Source organism: Zootoca vivipara, chromosome 16 (genome assembly GCF_963506605.1).
Source record: "Zootoca vivipara chromosome 16, rZooViv1.1, whole genome shotgun sequence".
NCBI lineage: Eukaryota > Metazoa > Chordata > Lepidosauria > Squamata > Lacertidae > Zootoca > Zootoca vivipara.
In genome coordinates, this window is record NC_083291.1 from 3,252,042 (window position 1) to 3,276,824 (window position 24,783).

General features: G+C 43.1%; 1 protein-coding gene across 2 annotated transcripts in view; it reads right to left on the reverse strand.

The window, feature by feature from the left end:
• The window catches only part of CNTLN (centlein), a 176,674-nt gene extending 168,310 nt beyond the window's left edge, over positions 1-8,364 (reverse strand). Inside the window, exon 1 of one of the 2 annotated variants that reach the window (XM_035140510.2) lies at positions 8,115-8,355. In XM_035140510.2, the coding sequence (XP_034996401.2) occupies positions 8,115-8,237 (123 nt within the window). In that variant the 5' untranslated portion in view covers positions 8,238-8,355. Of the gene's footprint in view, positions 1-8,114 lie in introns of both variants that reach the window. The other variant, XM_035140509.2, reaches the window with a different exon arrangement.
• Between the last annotated feature and the right edge of the window lie 16,419 nt (positions 8,365-24,783).

Here is a 24,783-nt window from a genome sequence, read left to right on the forward strand (position 1 = left end):
TCTCAGTGTAACTTATCTTATTGATTTATTTTAACAGTTTATAACCCACCTTTTCATTTTTTAAAAAAATAGTCCAAGACAGCTCATCTAAAGCAATATTTTAAAAATAATATTATTACAGCCAGTTCATATTGCTGTAAATTTCTTAGATCCAAGATTCAAACATAGCATGTTAATTAAGACAGCACTACTACTATGCTTGACTGGATTACTAAACAAACAGAGCTCTTAGGACTTGATCTTGAAAAAGCACTTTCAAATGCTGCAGAATAAAGAACACTTTCAAGTATTTACTTCAGGAAAGCTAGCCAGGAATTTGGCAAACACATTGCCCCTGCAACATAGCTGCAAGGTTTGCTCAACACAGCTTGATTCCTCTTGCTTCTCACTTGCCTCACTGAGTGAAAGAAACTGATGAACATTTGAAAAAATACACAAACAACTGAACATAGCTGCCAAGTTTTATCCCTTTTTTAAAGGGATTTTCCCTTATGCTGAATAGGCTTCCTCGCGAGAAAAGGGAAAACTTGGCAGCTATGCAACTGAAACAAGCCACCTGTGAAAGAGCTGAGAAGCACATTTCTATTCATATAAATCTTCCATTCTAAAGCCTATGAAGCTTCAAGTAAATGCTCAGGGCCACAAGCAAATAAGGTACATCTATCAGACTGGTTCTTGTTAGAAAAATAGATGAGCGAGGGAGTGGAAGATATGTTCAACAAGGCTTGGGATAAGTTTGTGGAGAATAAGGCTATTCACAGCTACCGTACTGACAGACCTCCTGTGGGCACCTGGTTGAACACCATGAGAACTTGCTGCTGGACTGGGTGGGCCACGGGCTATTCTTATACAGCCACCTCCCACTGATGCACATTCTACTCACTCGTGACCATGTATATGCACGGCATCAGGAAATACTTCAAACCTGGAAATGGTGGGAGAGAGCTGGAGAGTCCTCATAGCTCATGAGAAGACCCTCCCTGGAGCCCAAAGAGGACGTTGGTGGGGGTGGATGAAGCCCCAAAGAGACCAGAGGCACGGGTGGGGGGGTTCTTGTTTATGCTGCTCAGCCTCCCTGCCTAACAGATGATGTGCAGGGTAGTGCAGCAGCAACAACCACACATCTTCCACCCTCCTGCCGGCCCCAGAGCTCCAATTCTAGTTGCACATATTTTTGGATACAGTGTTTTTTATATGGATTGAAGAAAGCATGGCAGAGAGGGCATTTAAAGCATGTTTAGAGGGTGCTCCCAACTTTGCGCAATTTCACTTATGTGTGGGAGGCCCTGAAACTTAACTCCCATTTAAGTGGGAAGTGGCCTGTGTTTTGATTAGGTTTGGACAAAACACTAAGCCATAGTTTGTAGTTTATCAGCATAAGGCTCACATTTATTCACTTCCCCATCTCCTCTCCTTTGGGACAGCAACAAGGACACCAGAACATAAGGAGTGCCCTACTGGATCAGGCTATAGGCCCATTTAATCCAGCAAGCATCCTATTCATAAAAGTGGCCAACCAGAAGCTTGTGGGATGCTTTCACTTCTGTTGTGAATTAACAGTGGATTATTGTCATGTCCAGATCAAAACTATGCTAAGTCTCCACTATAGCTTAGAGAAATATATTACACCATGGGTTGAGGTTGTTGTGCCACCCCCCCCAAAAAAAAAAATCGTAGTTAAAATTAACCAAAGTTGCCCTGGTGCTTCCACACACTGGCAGGGCTTGCCCATATCTTGGGTCTTGGGTCTGCTAGCTATTAGCTGGGCTGCCCAGATAAGGGCACTTACTGGGATATGTTTGGGGTTGTCATTTTGTTTCTATTTTCTTGAGAGTTCACTTTAGCCATTAAGATAGGATACAGTATAAGTTTTTGAATAAAGATGTAGATTGTACCCTCAATGAGTTACTGTTTCAGAGAACTCAGCATGCACAAATGAAACCTAATAAAAAAAATACATAGAATAGGAAAATTACATACTGTACATCCCTATGGGTTAAACACAGCTATCTTCCAGGTGAGCAAAATTTGAGAAATCAGGATTTCTGCATTTGATCACTGGCTCAGGGAATGGAGTGCATTCTAACGGTCAGAACATCCATCGGACTGATGGGAATCTTTTATTGTTCCTTGCTTCCTAATGATGCTCAGCATTTGCATAGTGTTCATCTGTCTGTAAATTTCAAAGCTGTTTTCAATGTAGAATTTCTGTGAAATCCCAGGATACAGATAGCCTAACCAAACATATATACTTGGCACATTCGTTTGAGAGTTGATATGGCTAAATAGAGAAAATTTAACTGTTAAGCACTCTGTAGCTCACTGCAGTGTTGGAACATCATTTATCAGACAACTAATTCAAGAGGCAGAAAATCTGCATTAGGATCTATAGAGAGCCACAGCTTTGGTGATAAGCCATTGATAGAACCACTGATAAGCCTCATAGATCTCAATCCACCATAGCTGCAAAACCTAGGGTCAAAGACAATGATCATTTTAGGAACTATGTGAAACAATCCTTTGGGATACAAGCATAATGATATTCAATTGCACAACAAACTTCTGCTCAAGCAAACAAGGCTTCCTTTTCCTTTCTCCCTCTTGTAGCACCCAAATTCTGCTCTAGAGCATTGGGGTATTTTCTGGATGGGGGAGAAAGCATCAATAGGAAGAGAGGGAGGGGAATGCCCATCACTCATCATTACTGTATAACAACAGGATTACAAACTCAGAAGATAAGCTTCTCTTGGTTTAACACTTCACATAATTTTTTCAAGAATAAAATTGGGGATCGGGTGTCATACTGTGATGCCAACTTGTGCTCCTTGGAGGAAAGGTGGGATTTAAACGCAAAACTCATTCTATCAATATGAGAAAGTCAGGTTAATAATTTGGGATTGACCCTTTCCTCACAAGTGTTGGAGAAAGCTTGGAAGGGACAAATGACAATATTCCACAGGTCTTGGCAACATACTGAAAATATCTGAAATACTCAGGAGAAGAAAAAGGAAATAGGAGGAGCAGTCATGGTTAAAAAAAAGTGGCTTTCAACTCAAAGGACCCTGGCCCTAACCAAATGAAAACTACCGTATTCAAAACCAATAATCGTGTTGTATATATCTGTGTTTTGGGAGAAGAGGAATGAAGAAAAATATTGCAGGTGCTTAACCACAGTTTGGCAAGTGTCAATGGTGTACAGATAGAACAGACTACTTCAAATTTCAACTAGCTTTTCATAAAAGTGTTAAAGAATTATGAGCACTGAAGAGTTTATGATCTCACTGCTGAGGTGGCCCTTGTTGACATCAATTTTGTATCAAAGTTTCCATATGTTTAAAGCTTGCATTTGCAAACATGTAGCATCAAAGACAAATAAGACTCCCAGTTGGTTCAGGCTGGATGTTCAGCTGTTTCAGAAAGAGAACATGCATGTTTCAGGGGATAGCTGAATATTCATCATTGTACAGAGCCTGAACACAAGGGTCAATTTGTTTGTATTTAATCCATGATCCACTTTTATTTTTGAAGGCTACTGGTAATGTCCTAGCCCAATGGTTCCCACTTTTCAAAAAGCCAAGCCATGGACCTCCTACTTTTGAAAATGCTGATATTTCTGTGGTAGTTTTTGTTATGTAAATGGTGCCACCATGACCTCCAACATGTCCCAATGCAAAAGAGGGCCATGCATTTTCAGGGCCGTGAACCTATGCAAGTCACATGACACCCAAAAGAACACAGTGCAAGTGCCAAGTTGGTCTAATAAAAGTATGCCCCTAAACATGTGTGTACAGTGGTACCTTGGTTTAAGAACAGCTTAGTTTATGAACAACTTGGATTAAGAATGCTGCAAACCCAGAAGCAGGTGCTTTGGTTTGTGAACTTTGCCTTGGAAGCAGAACATGTTCCACTTCCTGTTGAGTGTATTCCATTTGTAAATTGAGTCCCCTGCTGCTATGGGAAAGCACGCCTTGGTTTAAGAATGCTTTGGTTTAAGAATAGACTTCCGGAATGGATTAAGTTCATAAACCAAGGTACCACTGTATAGGATTGCAGCCTTAAGATACATAATACATATTTTTAAAATAATAAATACTTGAATAGATCAGAAGCATGTAAACCCTGAACATCTGAAGACCGCTGGATCTGTTCAGCCAAATATTGTCTATTCTGACAGGCAGCCGTGTATCTTCCCTACAGGAACAAGACTTGCTTCTTGAGATCCTTTAACTGGAGATGATGGGCATGAAGATAGGAACTTCTGCATCCAAAGCATATGTTCTATCACAGAGCTGTGGCTGCTTTCCAGTATACCAGTTACAAGAAGACAAAGCTACAATAGCAGGAAATTATAAAAAGGTAAATCACATGTCACATAGCCACTCATCTAGTTGCCTGTGAAGAATAAGTACCGTATATCCTCTAAACAACCATGCAGAAGCTTTTCTGAACGAGAATCGCAGCAACTAGCATGCCAAAAATTACTAATGTAAGTTATTTGAAGGAGACAGCATTCTGTCTCATGTGGTCTTATCTGCAAGTCTGAGCTCAATGAATTATTTTCATCAGTCCTTACTGAAGATGCTGAAAGAGATTCCTACTTTTGAACAACCACTCCAATGAACTGTGTCAATCGGAGGTGACAAAGGATGCTGGTTTAGAACTAAATGACAAGTTAAAAATAAGTCACCAGGGCTGGATGGCATTCGCCCAAGAGCTCCTATAGAGCTCATATGTGAAACTGCTGATCTTTTAACAAAAATATGCAACTTATCACTAAAATAAATCTTCTTAGAAAAGGACTGGAAGGTAGCCAATGCAGCATCAATTTTTTAAAAAGGATCCAGGGGGGATCCACATAATTACAGACCAGTCAGCCTAACATCTGTCCCAGATAAATTCGTAGAAAACAGGGGGTCCCCTAAGGATCTGTATTGGGACTGGTGCTATTTAACTTATTCATAAATGATCTGGAGTCAAGGGAGAACAGTAAAGTAGTCAGGTTTGCCGATGACACCAATTATTCAGGGTAGTGAAGATACTGGAAAGTTTGAAAAAGGATTTCTCCAAACTGCTGGATTGGCCAACAGAATGGCAAATAAGACTGAAAAACAGTAAGTGCAAAAAGCGATGCACATAAATTCTGATGGTCTTTAGGGGCATAACAGAAAGCTCACCAAAAGGGGCAAGTAAAGAAAGTATTAGAAATTATTAGGATAAGGGTTGAAAATAAACCAAGAATCACAATGCTGTCAGAAAATATACCCCAAAAAAAGACTTAGATGAAGGAGCCACCAGTGGCACAATGGGTCAGTGTGTCTGGCTGTTAACCAGAAGGTTGGTGGTTTGAGCCTACCCAGGGGCAGCTGTGGGCAGGATTCCTGCATTGCAGAGGTTGAAGTAGATGACCCTTGGGGTCCCTTCCAACTCCACAATTCTATGAGGCGAGCTGAGTGGAGTAGCATAAATGCCACTGTGCTGTGAGAGAGGATGTGCCACTAGTGGACTTCTACAGGTAGTAGGGAAGGACAAGGCAAGGCAGCCTAATATTCAGAGGATCCAAAGACCCAACATTATCTTGACACATCCACAGATCAGGCCGGGAGCTGACACAGTTAATTTTCCTCATATTGGTGGCAATTGGGGGAAAAGGAGGAGAAACAGAAAGGGAAGTAACTGGCAGGGCTTTGGATGTTGTGCAGCAACTGCCACTGAATCACATAGAAAGTGGGGGGGGGGGCTGGCAGGCAGATACAAATATATAGGATGGCTCTGGTTTAAACTGAAACAACTAACCTGAACACGCAATTACCATTTAAAAAATCAGAGAGTGAATAGAAATATTTCCTCTCATACTAGTAGGCCTTAGGATCCCCTAGTAAAACTGATGGGCAGCAGATTAAGGGAAGAAGACTTCATGCAATGCATAAATAATGTAAGGAATTCAATGACACACAATGAAGCAATAGCCACAAGATCGGCTTTTTTAATTCACAGATGCATCAATGGCTATTAGTCACGATAGCTTAAAACAGAAGCTGCATGTTCAGAGAAAGGTGACCTCTGCCTATGAAATAAAATAGGGGATGATCATCATCAAACACTGCATTTGAGATTCTTAGATGCATCTAGCTGCCCTTTGAGAATATGTTTGACCAGCTAGGATTTCTACTTCATCCAGCAAAGGAGTTATTACTGACTTGCAGTACCAGGCTGTCATAGGCAGCAATGTCACACAGAATATCAGTGTACACAGAAGGAATTTTACATCACCGCTAAAATAAAATATGGAATTAAACAATCATGCAGAGAGCTAGCAGTGGTCACAGTTACGATTGTGTACGCCTGCAATATGCAAGTGGCATCACATATTCGTATCAGGGAGCTAACAATAGGCTGAGTGAGATGGCAGGTGCAGGGAGCAGCGGTGAAAAGGTGGAGGAGCAAGTCACGTGTGCCACCTGGCCTGCCATGCGCCCCCTAAGCTAGCCTGTTGTTCCATCATCAATACTTACTAATGAGGTTCCATACCTGTGATACATGTAATTAATAATATTTAACTTTTTCAAGTTGCTCTAGCAGCATTCACATGTAACATTCACCAAGTGGTGGAGTACAGTATCTGTGTATGCAACTGGTGGTGTACCAACCAGTCATAAGACACTTGCACACAAGTGCAAGTATAGAACACGGCGCCTGTGTTTGGAGTAATGTGCAAACAAGCCTTTTGTAACGTTCATATGCAGGGGAGTCAACGAAACTGTTCTTAACCAGAGGTGCGCTTTCGCTAATGGGGGCCTCCCGCTGCCGCTGCACGACTTCTGCTCACATCCTGGGGCGAAGTTCACTACCAGGAGCATCTACTTCCGGGTTAGCGGAGCTCATTACCCGAAGCATAAGGAGGACGGTACGTAACCCAAGGTTCCACTGTATTTGCTCTGCATTCACTTTTTTGTGTCTCTGGGCACAACTGATCCCACTTCAGTATGTGGCTCCTATGGCATGCCTGATGGGGCATGCCCAGGGTTCAAGCCCCACAAGGAGTGAAAGATTCTTGTACTGCGGGGTTGGATTGGGGACCCTCTCCACTCTACAATTCTAGGACTCATAAATTCTAGGACCAGGCAGAGGGCCTTCTCAGTAGTGGTACCCTCCCACCAGATGTCAAGGAAATAAGCATCTATCTGACTTTTAGAAGTCTTCTGAAAACAGCCCTGTTTAGGGAAGTTTATAATGTTTGATGTTTTATTCTGTTTAATATTCTGTTGGGAGCCGCCCAGAGTGGCTGGGGAAACCCAGCCAGATGGGCGGGGTATAAATAATAAATTGCTATTGTTGTTGTTGTTGTTATCATATAAACTCCAGTCTGGAACGAACAAATTCAAAGGTCGGAGAGCCGTCAGGTCAGGGATGCTTTAGCTGAGATTCCTGCCTGCTATGGGGGCTGGACTAGATGACCTCTGGGTAGCCCTCCCCACTCTACAATTCTAAGACTCATAAATTCTAGGACCAGGCTGTGGAACGCCCTCCCATCTGATGTCAAACAAATAAACAACTATCTGACTTTTAGAAGACACCTGAAGGCATCCCAGTATTTGGAAGTTTTTTTAATGTTTGATGTTTTATTGTGCTTTTAATTCTGTTGGGAGCCACCCAGAGTGGCTGGAGGAACCCAGCCAGATTTGTGGGGGGGGGGGGTATAAATAATAATTTGTTGTTGTTGTCGTCGTCATATATACCCCAGTCTGGAACGAACAAATTCAAAGGTTGGATGTCGTCTATCAGGGATGCTTTAGCTGAGACTCCTGCTGCCTTGCAGGGGTGGGTTCGACTGGATGACCCCTGAGGGACCCCCACTTCAGAACGCTATGATTCCGTGACTCTCCTTCCTTGGGGTTTTAAAGCAGAGGATGTATGCCCGTCTATCAGGGATGCATTAGCTGAGACTCCTGCCTGGTCGGGGGACGGGGGTTGGACTGGATGACCTCTGCGGGTATCCCTCCCCACAAAGCTGCGATATTTCCCCCTGCTGCCTGCCTCCCGAGTGGCCGATGGGCCTTGCGGAGTGAGGGAAGCCCTCCTCTCCCCCGGCCCCTGAGGCCCGCCCCGGGACCCACCTGGCACTGGCTCAGCTCCTCCGTCAGGCCCCGCACTTCTTCCTCCAGGGCCGAGACCCGCGATGCTGCTGACGCAGCCGGAGCAGGACTCTTCCTCCCCCCTTTGGAAGAAGAAGAAGCCATGCTGAGAGGAACCCCTTCCTTAGGGGGTGAGCGGCAGTTGGGGGGAGGTGGGCGCGCGGAGAAGCTATCACGGGGAACCTTCGCCTCGCGCGCCACTGAAAATCGAAAGCGCGCCTGCGAACCAATGAGACGAAGGGCTCCGCCGAAGCCCCGCCTCCTCGTCGTCGTTGTCCTGCCCTCCCTCTCGCGTCCTTCTTCTGCCCGCTTTTGCTTGCTTTCTCCAGAGCGGGAGGGAGGGCGGGCGGCGATAGGAACCACAGCAAAAAGTACGCTGCGTCCCGCATCGCCCGTTTAACGGCTGCTGAGCGGGGATTGGGGGGGGGGAGCGGAAGGGGGAGGTGTTTTCTCTCTTTTTTAAATGTCCCTGCGTCGCTACAGCGCATGCGCAAGTTTTCGCGCCTCAGACTCCCGCGTTTTTTCCTGCGCTTCTCCTCAGTCTGCGCTTTCGCAGCTTCTGTTGCCTTTGAAGAGACACTTGTGTGACAGAATATTTTTTTGGTGTTCTGTTTGGAAATAAGCCCAATTTACACTGAGAGGGATTTGGAAAAAAAGTTATTATATTCTATTAAATTTCAAAAACTTTCACATATACACTCCATAACATAATAAATTTTACTTTGGTTCAACTTCCCCTTCTGTTTTCCATGGTATTTTTAACTTCCTCCCCCTTAAACAATTCCTTACCTCAGAGCTTTCCAAACAGTGTTACTAGGTGTGTCCCCACACATTTTGATATAACAATTTATGTCTGTGTCCGTATCTCTTGTAAGGGGTTAGTTTATAACCTCCAGTTGGCTTGTAAAACCTGGATTCCTGCATCGCAAAATGGTGCGTGTCTAAAAAGTCAAAAACGTGAAAATTTGGGAAACTGCCTTACATACTGGATAAAGTATATCTGCATATACACACTAGGGTTATAACTCTTATACATTCCCCCACCCCAAAAAAAGTGGTTTCCTGTACCATAAATGGGTGAACGTTTGCTTAGAAACACTGAAAGGGGGGCTAATTCTGCTCACCTCGAAATGAAAAGGCAGACTCTATACAGTACATAACATTACTACTCATAAGTATTTTAACTTTTAAAAACTTTAGGGGAACTATTCAGAACTTTTACAGCTTGATGGAAGTTCCAAAAATATTTGATGAATTTAATATTTAATGAATCATTGTATTTTAATATTTTGCTGGAATCCGCCCAGAGTGGCTGGGGAATAAATAATATATTACTGTATAATTTATTATTATTATTATTATTATTATTATTATTATTATTATACTGTTTAGAATGTTTAAGTAAATTCCAAACATTGGTATATAGAAAGAACGAGCCCTCCAAGTGATTGGATTTAATGATGCTTGCCTCAGAAACTAAGTCAAACGGCAATCTCTCTTTAACCTCAGCAACAACAAGCGGTGTACGGCGTATGAAACATTGTACAAGCGTTAGAAAATTTGCAAGCTCTATATTACATAATACATTATACAGTTTCATATACTGTACAAAAAACTGATTTATTGATTTCGGGGTGATCTTTCCTCCCCCCCCCCCGAAAGATTTGGAAATGACGGTTCATTCCTTTGTTTTTAGGCAAAAGTTCATTAACTAAGCTAAAGGAACATGAGGTTGTGAGAAATGTTACAACCCTAATATACACCCTAGTCTAGCTACGTTTTCCCTCATCCTGAGTGGGGCATGGAGATGTTCTAGAGGGGCTTGCCTCATAAATCTGAAATACTGCATGAGTCTGGACACCCATGAAGTATTATACCCACTAACATTTCTCTGATGAAAACAGGGAGGTCCTGTAGAAGGAGAAGGAGAAGGAGAAGAAGACTATTTATACCTCACCCATCTGACTGTGTTATCCTAGCCACTCTGGGTGGTTTCAAACATATATATAAAAAAACATAATAAAACATTAAACAAACTTTCCTATTCAGGGCTGCCTTCAAGATGTCTTCTAAAGGTTGTGTAGTTACTGCCTTGGCTCAGGGGGTCACATAACTCCATACCTTCCAGCATTTATCCAATGAAATTAGGGACGAACTATTCCATAATACTAATGGTGGTGGTGGTGATTTCATTATTTATACTCCTTTTAAAGCCATCCAAGTTGGTGGCCATCATTTGCACTTCCCAAAGCAGCATTTGCTCTTAGCGTTCAAAATGGAGTATGGACTTGTAAAGATGCAAGTTCCATTTTCTGAATAAGAAGGGCAATGCTTTGTCAACCTGATAGGTACAAATTGGAATTGTGTGTGTGTGCCGGCAGCGTGCCCTGCTTAACTCCGTGAGGCTTTTGAGTAGGGTTGCACGGCACTCACAAGATCTTGCCTTGTAATCTTAATGCTTCCAAGAAAACTGAGCTAGATAATAAATATATACCATTGCAACAGATAGATGGTGACCTGCCAGGGAACAAGTTTTCCAAGGTCATGCCTCCAGTTCATTGTTACATAGAGATTTCACACATTTTGTGCATCAGCATTCTGTCTACTAGGCAACATTTGTGTTAAATTAGTTCAATATCTGCCTTACAGTGACTTCGAAATGAGTTCATAAGGGACGTAAAGGTGTATGGGAACAACGTTTTATGACAAAGAAGAGCTGTTTCAGTAGTTTTGAAAAAGAGAAGGTTTAGACTCGCAGAGGTGGACTTTAAACCATTTGTGGTCTGAGGTCCATAACTGGACCTCCACTCCATGTTTTACAGGCCACCCACTCAGCTGTGATATAAAATAGAAAGTGCTCTTGTGTGCAGGAGAAAGCAACCAGATTCCAGACACACACCCTCCGCTACTGCTGTTGTGATTTTTATGGACCTTCATGAAATTTAATTGCATGCCCTTGGCGTATGCCAGAATTCAGAAAACGAAGTTAAATTTAGACAAGACTACTATTATGCTTGCTAATAGGAGGCTGTTTTCATAATGGCTGCAACCTGAAATACATTTTAGTAAAGCTGCACAGGCAAGGCATAAGGATGTTTCAAGTTACAGCCTCCAACCTTGGCAAGGCTTCACAATCTTTAAACTAGTCTGCAAGGCTCGCTCCAACATTCAGCTCCGAAGGGAATGCAAGTCTCTGTAGCCTTCAGTGATTATTGTCCTACATTCCAGACATAAGAGCAGGAAGAAATGGTTACAAATGAAAGTGTCGTGGAATGGTCAATAAACCACACAAGGTGGCTGGGCTGGAAGGAAAGAGGAAGATAAGTTGTTATTAGTCACTTCTAGATCAAAGTCTGTTGGTACCACCCCATCCTACATACTTGTCATTAATACAAAGCCTGGAGGGAGTCCATCAGCTGGAGGTAATTAAATGGAGGAAACAAATATCACAACTGGACTGTCCTAGCAAAAGTATTTGTGTTTAAATGATCCAGGGGAGAGAGCAGGACAGAGTTTGGGAAGTGCTGTTTATTTGCATTTTAAACACAGTCAAGCTTAAAAAGAGGGTGAGGTTTGACCCTGCACAGGATGTGTAGGCTGTCACAAAAAAATAAAAATGAGAATGTTACCTGCTAGGGAAAGGATTGGTTGGGAAGTGGAACAAATTAGATTACTGTTCTCTGAGGAGTCAAAAGTACATGGCCACCCAAAAGAACAATGCTCTTCTTAACCTAAGGCGTGTACTTGGAAGGGACAGCAAAGTCCATGGCCACCCAGGCTTGATGCATTGTGCAGAGGACACCCGTAAGATCTGCCCTGCCCTTAGGGATGCCAGCTGAGAATGCACACCCACACATCACACCCTCACTATCCCCTTCTGGGGGGACTAACAGAATTCAGAACACACAATCCGTAGAGATCCACAGCTCCCCACATGGATGCACACACACAAAGGTAGTGCATTCCTAACGTATGAACATTAGGACAGTAGCCAAGTTCTACACACTTGAGAGCTGCTGTGTACAAACTGACCTTCTCAAGCGCAGTCAGATTCTTTAATAAATTCGGTGCCACATCTGTGCACATGCTTGGGGCCAAAGCAGATGTGATGTAGGACATCCATGATCACACACTTTTTTTGCTTTCATTAATTAGCACATCCCTACAACCACTTTAAATAATGGGGAAATTGCCCCGATGGATACAGTGTCTTAATCCGAATTATTTTCCCAAACTAAATCATCCCGCATTCCCACAAAACTGCTATTGGCTATGGGAAATCCTGATCAGGGTTAGCTGCATCACATTTGGTTTTGTGCTGGATATATTTGCATAACATACAAATATATGCAGTTGCACATTGTGTACATAATCAAAGATTAAGACGTAACTGATCGGAATACCCCTATTTCTTACAACTGAATTGTTTTTCTATTCCGTATAAGTAAAACTGTGGCTGCAATAAATTTCTGCCATACCTTGATTAAAAGTAGGACAATCACGGATCAAGCACAATTGCCTTGGGGACCACATATACCAGTTCGCCATTCTTGGCTTAGATTATATCAGGGCCTACAGATATACAACCTAATGCACGATACAGGATGGGGTCATTTTAGCCAAACCATGTCCACCTGCCAGTCATATGGGCAAGTAAAAAGGTGTCTGGACTGGGCCAAAAGGCATAATTTTAAAGCAGGGTTCTTTGCAACTCTGAGCCCCGCTGTGAAGTTCCAACAACCAGCTGATTGTCAGGGCTTCAAAGCACCGTGTAACCTAGCATCATTGTGATGTCAGGTGATGGGAGCCCTGCCCACCTGTCAGATTTGGCCCGCAGAATCAGAGGCTCCAGCTTGCAAGGATGACAGGGTGGGGGGGGATGTTGTGTGCATGACATCCTGGCATCACATAGGTGAGCAGCATGCTTCCCTCCCTAAGCTGGGCAGAAGGCTCTGGGAAGGAGGTGTCAGGGCTCTAACAGGATGCTGGAGCCCTCCTGTCTACTTCCCAAAGTTGGGTGGACTTTGGGAAGGTAGCAGAAGAGCTCTTGAACCCATCGGAGCATCATGCCTCCCTCCCTAAGCTGGGCTTTGGGAAGAAGGCACCAGGCTTTAATACTTTAATACTCTAATTTACTGGAAACATTTAGGGAACTAGCTTAGTCCCTAGTCCACTGATCACACTCCACTGTGTGGAGTGTAGGGGGAGATTAGGATTTGGCCCATCAGCCAGCTCCAGTTCCACAGTCCGTACTAACAACTTTCCACGCAGGAAGACTATCATAACAAGGCTTGACTGATCCACTGGAGAACAGAGAGACAGAAATACACTTACCGTATTTAGGATCACTCATTGAAGCTGAATCACAGTGACAATGCACAGTAAGGTGAACCTCAAGTTACTTTTGCTTCCCCTTTGATACTACTATTACACTATTACCCACATATTTCACCCATTTTGAGAAATTTACAGGAAACCATAAAAAAGATTCCCAAGTCTCACTTCACACATTATAAGAGAAGTGCTCATACCACATCTAAAGCATTGGCCACACTGTCCTTCATATAAAATAGTCACAGTTTATCCAGCTCAGATTTATAGATTAATGGGGAGGTGACCAAGTAGCTCTTTTTCTCTACATTGTATATCAAGTTATTTATTTAAATACAATCTTAATTAAAATTATGTTCTACAGGTAGCAGGGGTTGTGCCCCCAAAGATCTTTGCCAAGCTGATTTGGAATTGGTTTCTCTATATGTTTTTTTTTTAAGTGCTGCTTCCACAAATTTAAATCCTTCCAGTATATTTAATGTGACCCCATTTAATTAAATCTGACCAGTTTAAAGCTGCTTTAGATGAGCCAGCAAAATGCTATTTTTGTTTTGCTGGCATTGTTCTACTAGTAGCTCTGAGTTACAAGGAAGCTACTTTATATTGCTGTTTCTCAGCTGCTAACACAGTTCCCCAAAGCAGTGCTTGCTATAAATTCCCCACCTCTGGGGAATATACAAGAGAGATACTGTACATTGCATTCCAGGGTGGTACAGCGCAGTCAGCCCAACCTGAACTCTCTGTGCAGCCCGAACTCCATCATCACAGTGGGACTTACATGACTCAGTCCAGCGAGGTAGGGCTAGTTTTTATTGGCAGCAGCGTAAAGCAGAAATGTTCCAACTTTCCTGTCCTACTGTGCCTGAGCTCAGATAGAGTTAACAAAGTGCGAGCCATATAACTGTTGATTCAAGTGTTTAAGCCACACTGGACTGCTTCTAAAATACAGTATGCGTAATATATGAACTTACTGGGGTGTTAACACTTCAAAAGGAATACTTAAACTCAAATCACAGAGGAACACGTGCAAAGAAATTCACACACAGGGCTTCCATAGACAGCAATGAAATACACTCACAACAGAGCAGGATACACAGTGGGGCAGGGGGCAGGGTGGGGGATGTTTGCCTTAACGCTAAAAACATGGGCTTCAGTCCAGATCTCTGCAGGTGCTTCATTGCACTTACAAAGCTCCCATATTATTATGTCAAGGATATTATAGTCTCAAAATTAGGCTGCAACAGATAAGCCATTCATTTCACAGTCATACTATTAATATCAGTTCAACCACAGATGGATCTCTGCTGGTAGAGATACTGTTAAAATGTCAAGCATAGGGTAGTAGCGGGCTGGATCCAGGGATGCCTTTTTGCCAACAGCGGGATCTTTGCATTCCCAGATGGGAATCCAATTCACCAGAGGAAAGAAAGGAAACAATTTTCACAGATTTTAGCTTTTCAGTGGCCTGCCAGGGGAAACAGGAGCTTGGGGAAATGACTTCCCGCAATTCTGCCTGCAAATGCGTTTCATGAGCAGAATTTCATACCCTCCAACATTTCTCTGATGAAAATTGGGGCGTCCTAAGGAGAAGCGAGACATTCCAAGATTAAAATCAGAAACCAGGATGGCGTCTGTAAATCCAGGACTGCCCCTGAAAAATAGGGACACTTGGAGGGTCTGGACTTCAGTCATTTCGGAAGGGATGTCATCTCCCCCCTTTGACCTTCCTGGAGCAGAGAGCCTATGGGGGGCTGGGAGTGGGGGACTTTGATCAGCCAAGAGGGGAGGATGAACAGAAGACAGCAGCAACTGAGCAGGAAGGTGCAGCCTTCTCAACTTGAACCAAGTGCTGCTCTTTCAGGTGGGAGCAGACCCAGCCACCCTGACAGAACATCCACTTGCAATCTTGATATCCCCACAAGCTTGGTGGGAAAGGGAGGGGACATCTTTGACACTTCATTTCTGAACTACTTGCCCTGCTCCTGAACTCCTGAATCATGACTCCTGGGCACTGTGTCTGCTGCGGGCCTACACTGTTATTTGGCTGAATAAAGATCTCTTTCTTGCTTACAAGTAAGAGCTTCTGTCTGCGTGTTTTGGATGGGAGCCAGTCCAGCAGGGACGTCAGAGAGCAGGGCTAGCTCAGGGGTGGGATGTTAAGAGCAGGGCCAGGAACACAGTCCCAGTCCTGCTTCACCTTACAATTTTTGTGTGTGCAGAACATAAATGGCGTTTCTCTATCTCTCTGCTAATAATAGATATGAAGAAGGTTTGCATCTCAGGCTATGGAAAAAACAGCCATTCTAATCACACAGTGATTCTGGCAGGCTGACTAGGGCAACCCTTAGTTGTAGCTATTAGCATTTTTGTTGAAACATCTGCCTCTCTAGCTGCTTGTTCCCCTTTTCCAGAATAGCAAAGAACGTAAGTTTAGGATGAAAAGTCTCATACTAAGAGACAATAAAAGAGAAACCCCAACAGTAATGGGAGGGTGTTTCGCCAAGGCTAGAGAAGTAATTCCCTCATATTTCACTGCAAGAACACTGCTAATGTGTCATGATTCACTAAATAATTCAAGTTCCTTTGGCCCCATAGCCTCAATGGAGGTTACCCTCTCTGAGCAAAGGGAAGGCCAAAACAGTAAACTGGGGACAGGAAGTTCATACACATCCCTGCACTGGGTGCATAGCTGCCAAGTTTTCCCTTTTCTCACGAGGAAGCCTATTCAGCATAAGGGAAAATCCCTTTAAAAAAGGGATAACTTGGCAGCTATGACTGGGTGTGATGGGGTTGTTCTGTGTTCTGGATGAAGAGATGCAGTAGAATTGCCAGTTCATGGAGGAGGCTGCCTGTTGAAACTCTGAACGCTGCTATGTGCTTGCCTTCTTCCAGTCAAGAATACCCTCCAAGTGTTCCTCTTTTCCAGGGACAGTCCTGGATTTACAGACGCCGTGCTGGTTTCTGATTTGATCCTCGAATGTCCCGCTTTCCCTTAGCCTTATAAGGAACAGTTGAGGGAGCTGTGTATGTTTAGCCTGGAAAAGAGGGGTGAGAGGAGATAAGAGAGCCATCTTCAAATATCTTAAGGTCTGTCATATGGAAGAGGGAGCAAGCTTACTTTCTCCCCCTCTGAAGGGTAGGACTCAAACCAATGGCTTCAAGTTACAAGAAAAGCTTGTTGTTGTTGTTGTTGTTTAGTCGTTTAGTCGTGTCTGACTCTTCGTGACCCCACGGACCATAGCACGCCAGGCACTCCTGTCTCGCACTGCCTCCCGCAGTTTGGTCAAACTCATGTTCGTAGCTTCGAGAACACTGTCCAACCACCTCGTCCTCTGTCGTCCCCTTCTCCTAGTGCCCTCAATCTTTCCCAAGAAAAGCTATTCCAACTAAATATTCGGGAAAAACTTTCTGAGAGTAAGATCTGTACGGCAGTGTAACAGACTCCCTCAGGAGGTTGTGGGCACTCATTCATTGCAGGTTTTTAAGCAGAGGTTGGAAGGCCATCTGTCATGGAAGCTCTAGCTGAGGCTCCTGCATTGCAGAAGGTTGGACTAAATGACCCTTGAGGTCCCTTGCAACTCTATAATTCTATGTTGTTGTTTTTTGTCATCATGCAAATATATTACTCACCCAGGCATTTTAATGTATTGCTTGACCTGCTTGCAGTTCTATTGCTTGATTATGTTCTTACTGCTCTACTGGTTTTAACTAATTTTTGAACTGCTGGGTTGTGTGTGTGTGTGTTTATTGGTTTATATTTCTATTCACCACCTGAGATTTAATGAGATATAGGAGGCTGGGGAGTAGCCCTTTTTGGGCAGGGGACCAGGTCTTGTTAAATATGGACCAGTTTGCACATTCAGCACAATAAAGCGGTTTTTAAAAACTCCCAGTTCAGGATGCAGGTGGGTGGTTGCCAGGTTAAATGCTCTCCTACTTGCCCCTGCAAAAAGAAAATAGTCCCTGAATATTAGCCGATCAAGAACACCAAGCTGAGCCCTATGCAGTGCTGTTTTAATAACCTGCCAGTTTTAAGAACCTGTTTACGTACTATTTTTCTATCCAACAGCACAACCTTGTGCTTGACTACTCAGAAGAAAGTCCCATTTATTCCAATGAGGCTTACCCCCAAGTTAGTACGTATAGGATAGCAACCCAAATGGCTAGAGCTCTGGGTGGAATCCTTCAACAGTGTTAACGAAACTTATGATGAAAAATGCATCCTCAGTTTCACATCAAGCAATATCTTACTGCATGGCAAAACTTGTTTTCTTCGTGGCCGAGTGTCAAAATAGTGGATAATTCACAATTAGGCGTGCTATTTATAATTAATGTGCCACCTTAACCTTCAGCAGGGTGTCACTGACAGTTTACCTGCTCTCACTAGAATTTACCGCTGCAATTAGATGTTCTCTTGCTGTTATTACTGCATTAGTATACATTTATTTTTTTTAGTGTAGCTAAACCAGGGGTGGAGAGCCTGAGGTCCTCAAGACATTGCTGTGGTCTCACCATCCCAATCCATGGGCCATGCTAGCTGGGACTGATGGGAATTGGAGTCCACAGCATGGGGAGGACACTGGCCCCCACCCCTGAACTAAACGCTTAGAAATGGAAGGATAGATTAGGTAACACACAAGGCTATTTTAAGCACCCTTACACAGAAACCACTTCCATGAAGCCCTTTAGATTTTCGCTTGACTAAGGGTGCATAGAATTATAGCCATAGGGAAGTACTTCCAGGGATTTTTTCCAGAAGAAGACAATACTAAAAATAATGATAGCATTTGTGTGTGAAATAAGATGGATGTACATAAATTACACAGGATATGATTGGAAGATTGTATTTTTTTTCTTGGTCATGTATTTTATCTTTCTTTTGTAATTTTGTAATTTTTCGTTTCCTTTCATTTCCTTTTTTCCCTCTTTCTTTCCCCCCCTCATTTTATCTTTGAAGATGGAATTTTTCTCTGTACTCAACAATGATGCATACCTTCCCCCCCTTTGTATCTATGTCTTCTTTGTAAGGTTTTAAACATTGAAATAAATAAAAAACATTTAAATAATAATAATAATAATGATAGCATTTAATGCACTAAAAAAGAGAGTATCCTAGAGAGAATAGTGATATACAAGGAAACATTTCTCTGATGAAAATAGGGGTGTCCTATTTCATAATAATAATATTAATAATAATATTTTATTTATACCCTGCCCATCTGTCTGGGTTACCCCAGCCACTCTGGGCATTTTCTAACATGTATAAAAAACATCATTAAACATTTTTTAAAAACTTCCCTATATAGGGCTGCCTTCAGATGTCTTCTAAAGGTTAAAGGTTGTGTAGTTACTTATCTCCTTGGCTTTGAGGTTGCATAACTCCATACCCACCAACATTTCTCCAATGAAAATTGAGATGTCCTAAGGAAAAGCAGGACATTCTGGGATCAAATCAGAAACCAGGATGGCTTCTGTAAATCTGGGATTGTCCCTGGAAAATAGGGACACATGGAGGGTCTGTAAAAAGAAAAATCTCAGATTAAATATATAAAGTGGGCACATCCCACTGTCAAGCAAATAACATTCCTAGAAAAACTCTATAATATATTCTTCCCCCTTCTAAAGAGGAACTCTAGTAAATGTTAAATCTATATTTAAACATATGGAGAGATGGTAAACTGTCAGAACAGAGGAAATTCAAATGTAGTCTAGTCTTGGAAATGTTACTTTAAGAGTGATATAATTCATGCCATTATATCTGTTTCGCACAATTTGTATGAGTTAAGGATAGACTGTCAACATAAACCTTAAAGAGATTGGCCTGTGTTGCTTTAATTCAAGGCTCTTCGCATTATTTAAACATAGCTCTTGCACTTAATATTCACATGACAGAATACATAACATTTGGATGAGAAAAAGTACAAATTCATCCTGTTAGTAGTCAAACTTTAAGATACACAAGTACCATTGTTTTATTTTGTAGTGGGTTGGGAGTGCATTCTACAAATCTGGAGTGATTTTAATAGCATGGCGAGGTTCATAATTCTGCAGCTGTTTAGTCCAAATTCTCCTTTCTGAGACTGCAAACCTATGCATGAGTTTTTGATAGTAAGCCCAACAAGACTCACTCAGCTTATTTCCAAGGAAATGCACAGAGGATCAGACCACATGGCTCTCATCTTCACTTTAAACCAGACTGCAAAGCACACCATCATAACCATACACACAGCTCAATTCATGATTTTTGGATCGGTGCTCAAATCATACCATTACAACGGAGCTTTATTTTAATAATAATAATAATAATAATAATAATAATAATAATAATAAATTTTTGTTAGGGTTTTTGTGTTACAAAGCAAACAGATAAACGGTACGTCTATTATTTCCACTTCCAATTCATTTTCTTTTTCAGTTTGTTTACGTTTGGTGAGAGACATTTTTGTCATCGACATCCTGCAGTTGGGGGAGGGGGGAAGAGAGATGAGGATATTGTTCTTTCGTTCTACAGTATTGCCTATTTTTAGTGTAAGTGGGGGCATCACATAGGCAGGTCATTTGTTTGTGTATTTATTTTTATTGACATTGCGAGATGTATGGGGTTCCCAAGCTTAGTTGGTTGTGTTTAGTTGATTGCTGTGTGGCTCATTTGTGTGGGGGAAGCCTGCTAGGTTGTTGGGACCTAGGACAATCAACTAAACACAACCAACTAAGCTCAGGAACCCCATACCTATCAGGTTAGCCATATTGATTCGTATGCTAGGGGAGCGGATAGGTATAATAATAATAATAATAATAATAATAATAATAATAATAATAACAATAATAATAATTTATTTATACCCCGCCCATCTGGCTGGGTTTTCCCAGACACTCTGGGCGGCTTCTAACAGAAAAATAAAATAAAATAAAATAATCGATTAAACATTAAAAGCCTCTCTAAACAGGGCTGCCTTCAGATGTCCTCTAAAAGTCTGGTAGTTATTTTTCTTTTTGACATCTGGTGGGAGGGCGTTCCACAGGGTGGGTGCCACTACCGAGAAGGCCCTCTGCCTGGTTCCCTGTAACTTGGCTTCTCGCAGCGAGGGAACCACCAGAAGGCCCTCGGCACTGGACCTCAGTGCCTGGGCAGAGCGATGGAGGTGGGAGGTGGAGATGCTCCTTCAGGTATACTGGACCGAGGCCGTTTAGGGCTTTAAAGGTCAGCACCAACACTTTGAATTGTGCTCGGAAACGTACTGGGAGCCAATGCAGGTCTTTCAAGACCGGTGTTATGTGCTCTCGGCGGCCGCTCCCAGTCACCAGTCTAGCTGCCGCATTCTGGATTAATTGTAGTTTCCGGGTCACCTTCAAAGGTAGTCCCACGTAGAGCGCATTGCAGTAGTCCAAGCGAGAGATAACCAGAGCATGCACCACTCTGGCGAGACAGTCCACGGGCAGGTAGGGTCTCAGCCTGCGTACCAGATGGAGCTGATAAACAGCTGCCCTGGACACAGAATTAACCTGCGCCTCCATGGACAGCTGGGAGTCCAAAATTACTCCCAGGCTGCGCACCTGGTCCTTCAGGGGCACAGTTACCCCATTCAGGGCCAGGGAGTGCCCCACACCTGCCTGCCTCCTGTCCCCCACAAACAGTACTTCTGTCTTGTCAGGATTCAACCTCAATCTGTTAGCTGCCATCCAACCTCCAACCGCCTCCAGACACTCACACAGGACCTTCACCGCCTTCACTGGTTCTGATTTGAAAGAGAGGTAGAGCTGGGTATCATCCGCACACTGATGAACACCCAGCCCAAACCCCCTGATGATCTCTCCCAGCGGCCGCATATAGATGTTAAAAAGCATGGGGGAGAGAACAGAACCCTGAGGCACCCCACAAGTGAGAGCCCAGGTAATTGTCCTGTTGTGCTGTGTATGTAATAAAGGGGCCCCACACTGTGGTGAAGGCATCCTCCGTAGCGTGTCCCTGTGCTAGTTTGAGTTTGTTGGTTAACTTTTCTAGTTGGTTAACTTTGCGTTTTGGTACCAGTGTCTAGTTATGATATTTCTAGCTGCTGAAAGTAAGTGACTTATGAATTCCTTGTAGTACACATGTGTATTGTTGTCCTGGAAGATATTTACTGTAATAGGGTGAATTCTGGAGTTGCTTCTATTACCTGTTTTGTTATTTCAGAAATTTAAAAGAGCTTTCTGAAAACTATAGCTAAGGGAGCTACACAGCATATAAAGGAAAGAGGTCATGCCCTCTCTGCCTCCCCCAATAATCTGAGCATTATTTTTTATTATTATTATCTTGAAAGACCTACATTGGCTCCCAGTACGTTTCCGAGCACAATTCAAAGTGTTGGTGCTGACCTTTAAAGCCCTAAACGGCCTCGGTCCAGTATACCTGAAGGAGCGTCTCCACCCCCATCGCTCTGCCCAGACACTGAGGTCCAGTGCCGAGGGCCTTCTGGTGGTTCCCTCACTGTGAGAAGCCAAGTTACAGGGAACCAGGCAGAGGGCCTTCTCGGTAGTGGCACCCACCCTGTTGAATGCCCTCTCACCAGATGTCAAAGAAAAAAACAACTACCAGACTTTTAGATGACATCTGAAGGCAGCCCTGTTTGGGGAAGCTATAATGTTTGATAGATTATTATACAGTGGTACCTCGACAACCGAACGACTCGACTTCCGAAGGTTTCAACTTCCGAAGTTGACAACCCTAGAAGTCTTTTCGCCGTGCGCGCGTTCTGTGCCTGCGCAGAAGCGGCGCATGCGGTCGGCAAAAATGTTCTTCGCGCATGCGCAGAACGGGTGCTTCAATAACTGAAGACTTCCACTTACGAAGTCGGCCGCGGAACAGATCATCTTCGTAAGTCGAGGTACCACTGTATTTAAATATTCTGTTGGAAGCCGCCCAGAGTGGCTGGGGAAACCCAGCTAGATGGGTGGGGTATAAATAAAAAAATTATTATTATTATTATTACTACTACTACAAAGAAATGAGAACATGTGTTAATTACTAATACCGAAATGTATCGCTTAATAGGAGATATCCTCATGCCTTCATGGATTCCCTCAGATAACCTACACAATACCATATATATTATATCAGTGCTGTTTTTCTAGAAAAAGAGGTGCCGTGAATGCTTCCCATTTTCTCTTATAATGGCGATTCTTAGTTTCTAATGTACCAGGGTTACATTCCCACGCTGAAACAGATGCCAGGGTTAAACTCTGGCAGAAATTAAGCTTTGATTGATACCCATAAGATGGTATTTCTGCTCTCAGACTGTTCTCTATTTATGCTACAGCTGTAAAATGATGCTGTAACAAGCATGCCTTCCTTCCACTTCTCCATGGAATGCCTTTGTTTGGATAGCCAAAGGAGCAAAGGAAATGGAAGTTACAAAATGCACCCACATGCATAGCTTTTGTAAGGGGCATATTTATTTTGTGTATTCTATTACTAGTGTTGAAAATTTTCAGCTACCAGCAGTGAAGGCAAAAATCCTGTTTTCTGTTATTCTGCAGGAGAAAACAAGCTTGCTCCATCTTCCATGTGATACATCTGCCTGAGCATAATACCAGTGAATGCAAATATATTGGTGGGTTATTTGTGATTCTGTATCATTTATTATCAAATGTTCCCTGAGACCAGAGCAGACCATTAAGTTCTGAGCTGCACCAAGCATTTGTTTTTCCTAGAAATGGAGTTTATGTGTTAGATAAGTTTGAAAAGTTGCAAACATCTGCAACTCCCCGCAAAACAGATGGAGATTATCAAAGGTCAGCACTTTGGAAAGCCAAACTTCTCATCGGAAAATTGAATCAGAGTGTTCCAAAGGACCTCCAAGGTCTTCTAGTCTGACCTCCTGCCATTGCAGGAAATCTTTTGGTATGGCATCCCTAAGAGGTGGTCATCCAACCTCTAATGAATGGGAGGCCACCACCTTCTGAGGCCATCTGTCCCAGTGTCAAAGAGTTCGTATTTGTTGGTGTTTGGTAAATATATTGAAGCATACCCCTCCCAACATCCCGCTGATCAAAATTGAGCATCTTTTGTTCCGGCGCTCTGTAACGAGCCAGGACATTCCAGGATCCAATCAGAAGCCGGGATGGCTTCTGTAATCCCAGGGTGTCCCGCTTAAAATTGGGCAGTTGAGGGGTATGCCACAGCAGTGGGCAGAAAGGAATAGTCTGGCAATACTGTTGGTTGAAGTGATAAAGAAAACAGGTTTATAAACCTGGGTTTATAAACCCAGGTTTATAAAGGTTTTAGGACAGAGAACTTTCCTATCTACTCCTTAGGATGCTTTCTTCTTGCTTTCTGTGTAGTGCACACCCAAGCATCCGTGTTTATTTTGAATTGTAGTTTTAGCAAGTCAGCCAAAAACCATGCAGACGCCTTGTGACTGCAGAGCAGATCCTCTCCAGATGGAAAACATCAGACATTTCACACCTGATATGTAGTGATTTTGGCACAGGCTCAAGATAATGTGCTTTTTAGTAAACTAATTGCTATGTTAACAAGCGGTGGGTGGGTGGGTGGGAGATCCATTTTACCAGATGAAGGGCCACTTTCTGGCACTACAAAGCACTGTCTATACAAAATGGTCAGATATATATCATGTAGTACTGATATTTTGTGAGATTAAACTTGACACAGCAGCTCTTTCTCTTGCCTCTATGCACTGAGCAAGGAGGTAAAAATTGTATAGATCAGTGCTTTTGCTCTGGGGGTACTCAAGGGCCGCTTTGACCCTCAAATGTTAAAAGGGTGGCACTTACTGTAACAACTCCATGGTGAGTACAGGCACCTTTTTTCTTTTTTCTTTTTAAACTACTGGTATGGACAATGGAATATGGCAGCCTTTACCAACCTGGGGCAATAGGAACTGGAGTCAAAAATCAAGTTGGCAAAAGTTGGAAGAAGAGAGTGTGTGTCCATGCATTCATGCACAACTTGCCAAAAGAACACAGCACCTCTGCAAACAGGTCCTCGTTCATATCTTAATAAAGTTCTTTTTCCTCCTTAGAGCAGGGTGGGTAAACTGTGACACCCCCGGACCAGGGCTTTTTTTTCAGCCAGAGCTCAGCTCTGGCACCTCTCAGGTGGATGCCATTGTCATTCTAAGAGAACAAGAGAGAGGTTCATTGTGAGCTCTGGCACCAAAAAATATAGCACTGTCCCAGACGTTGTGGTTAGCTTGTGGCTCTCCAGACTACAACTCCCATCATCCCTGATTAACGACCCTGCTGGCTGGGGTTGATGGAAATTGGAGTGCAGCAACAACCGGGGAGCTATAGCTGCCCTCCTTGGTGGGTTGGTTTGACT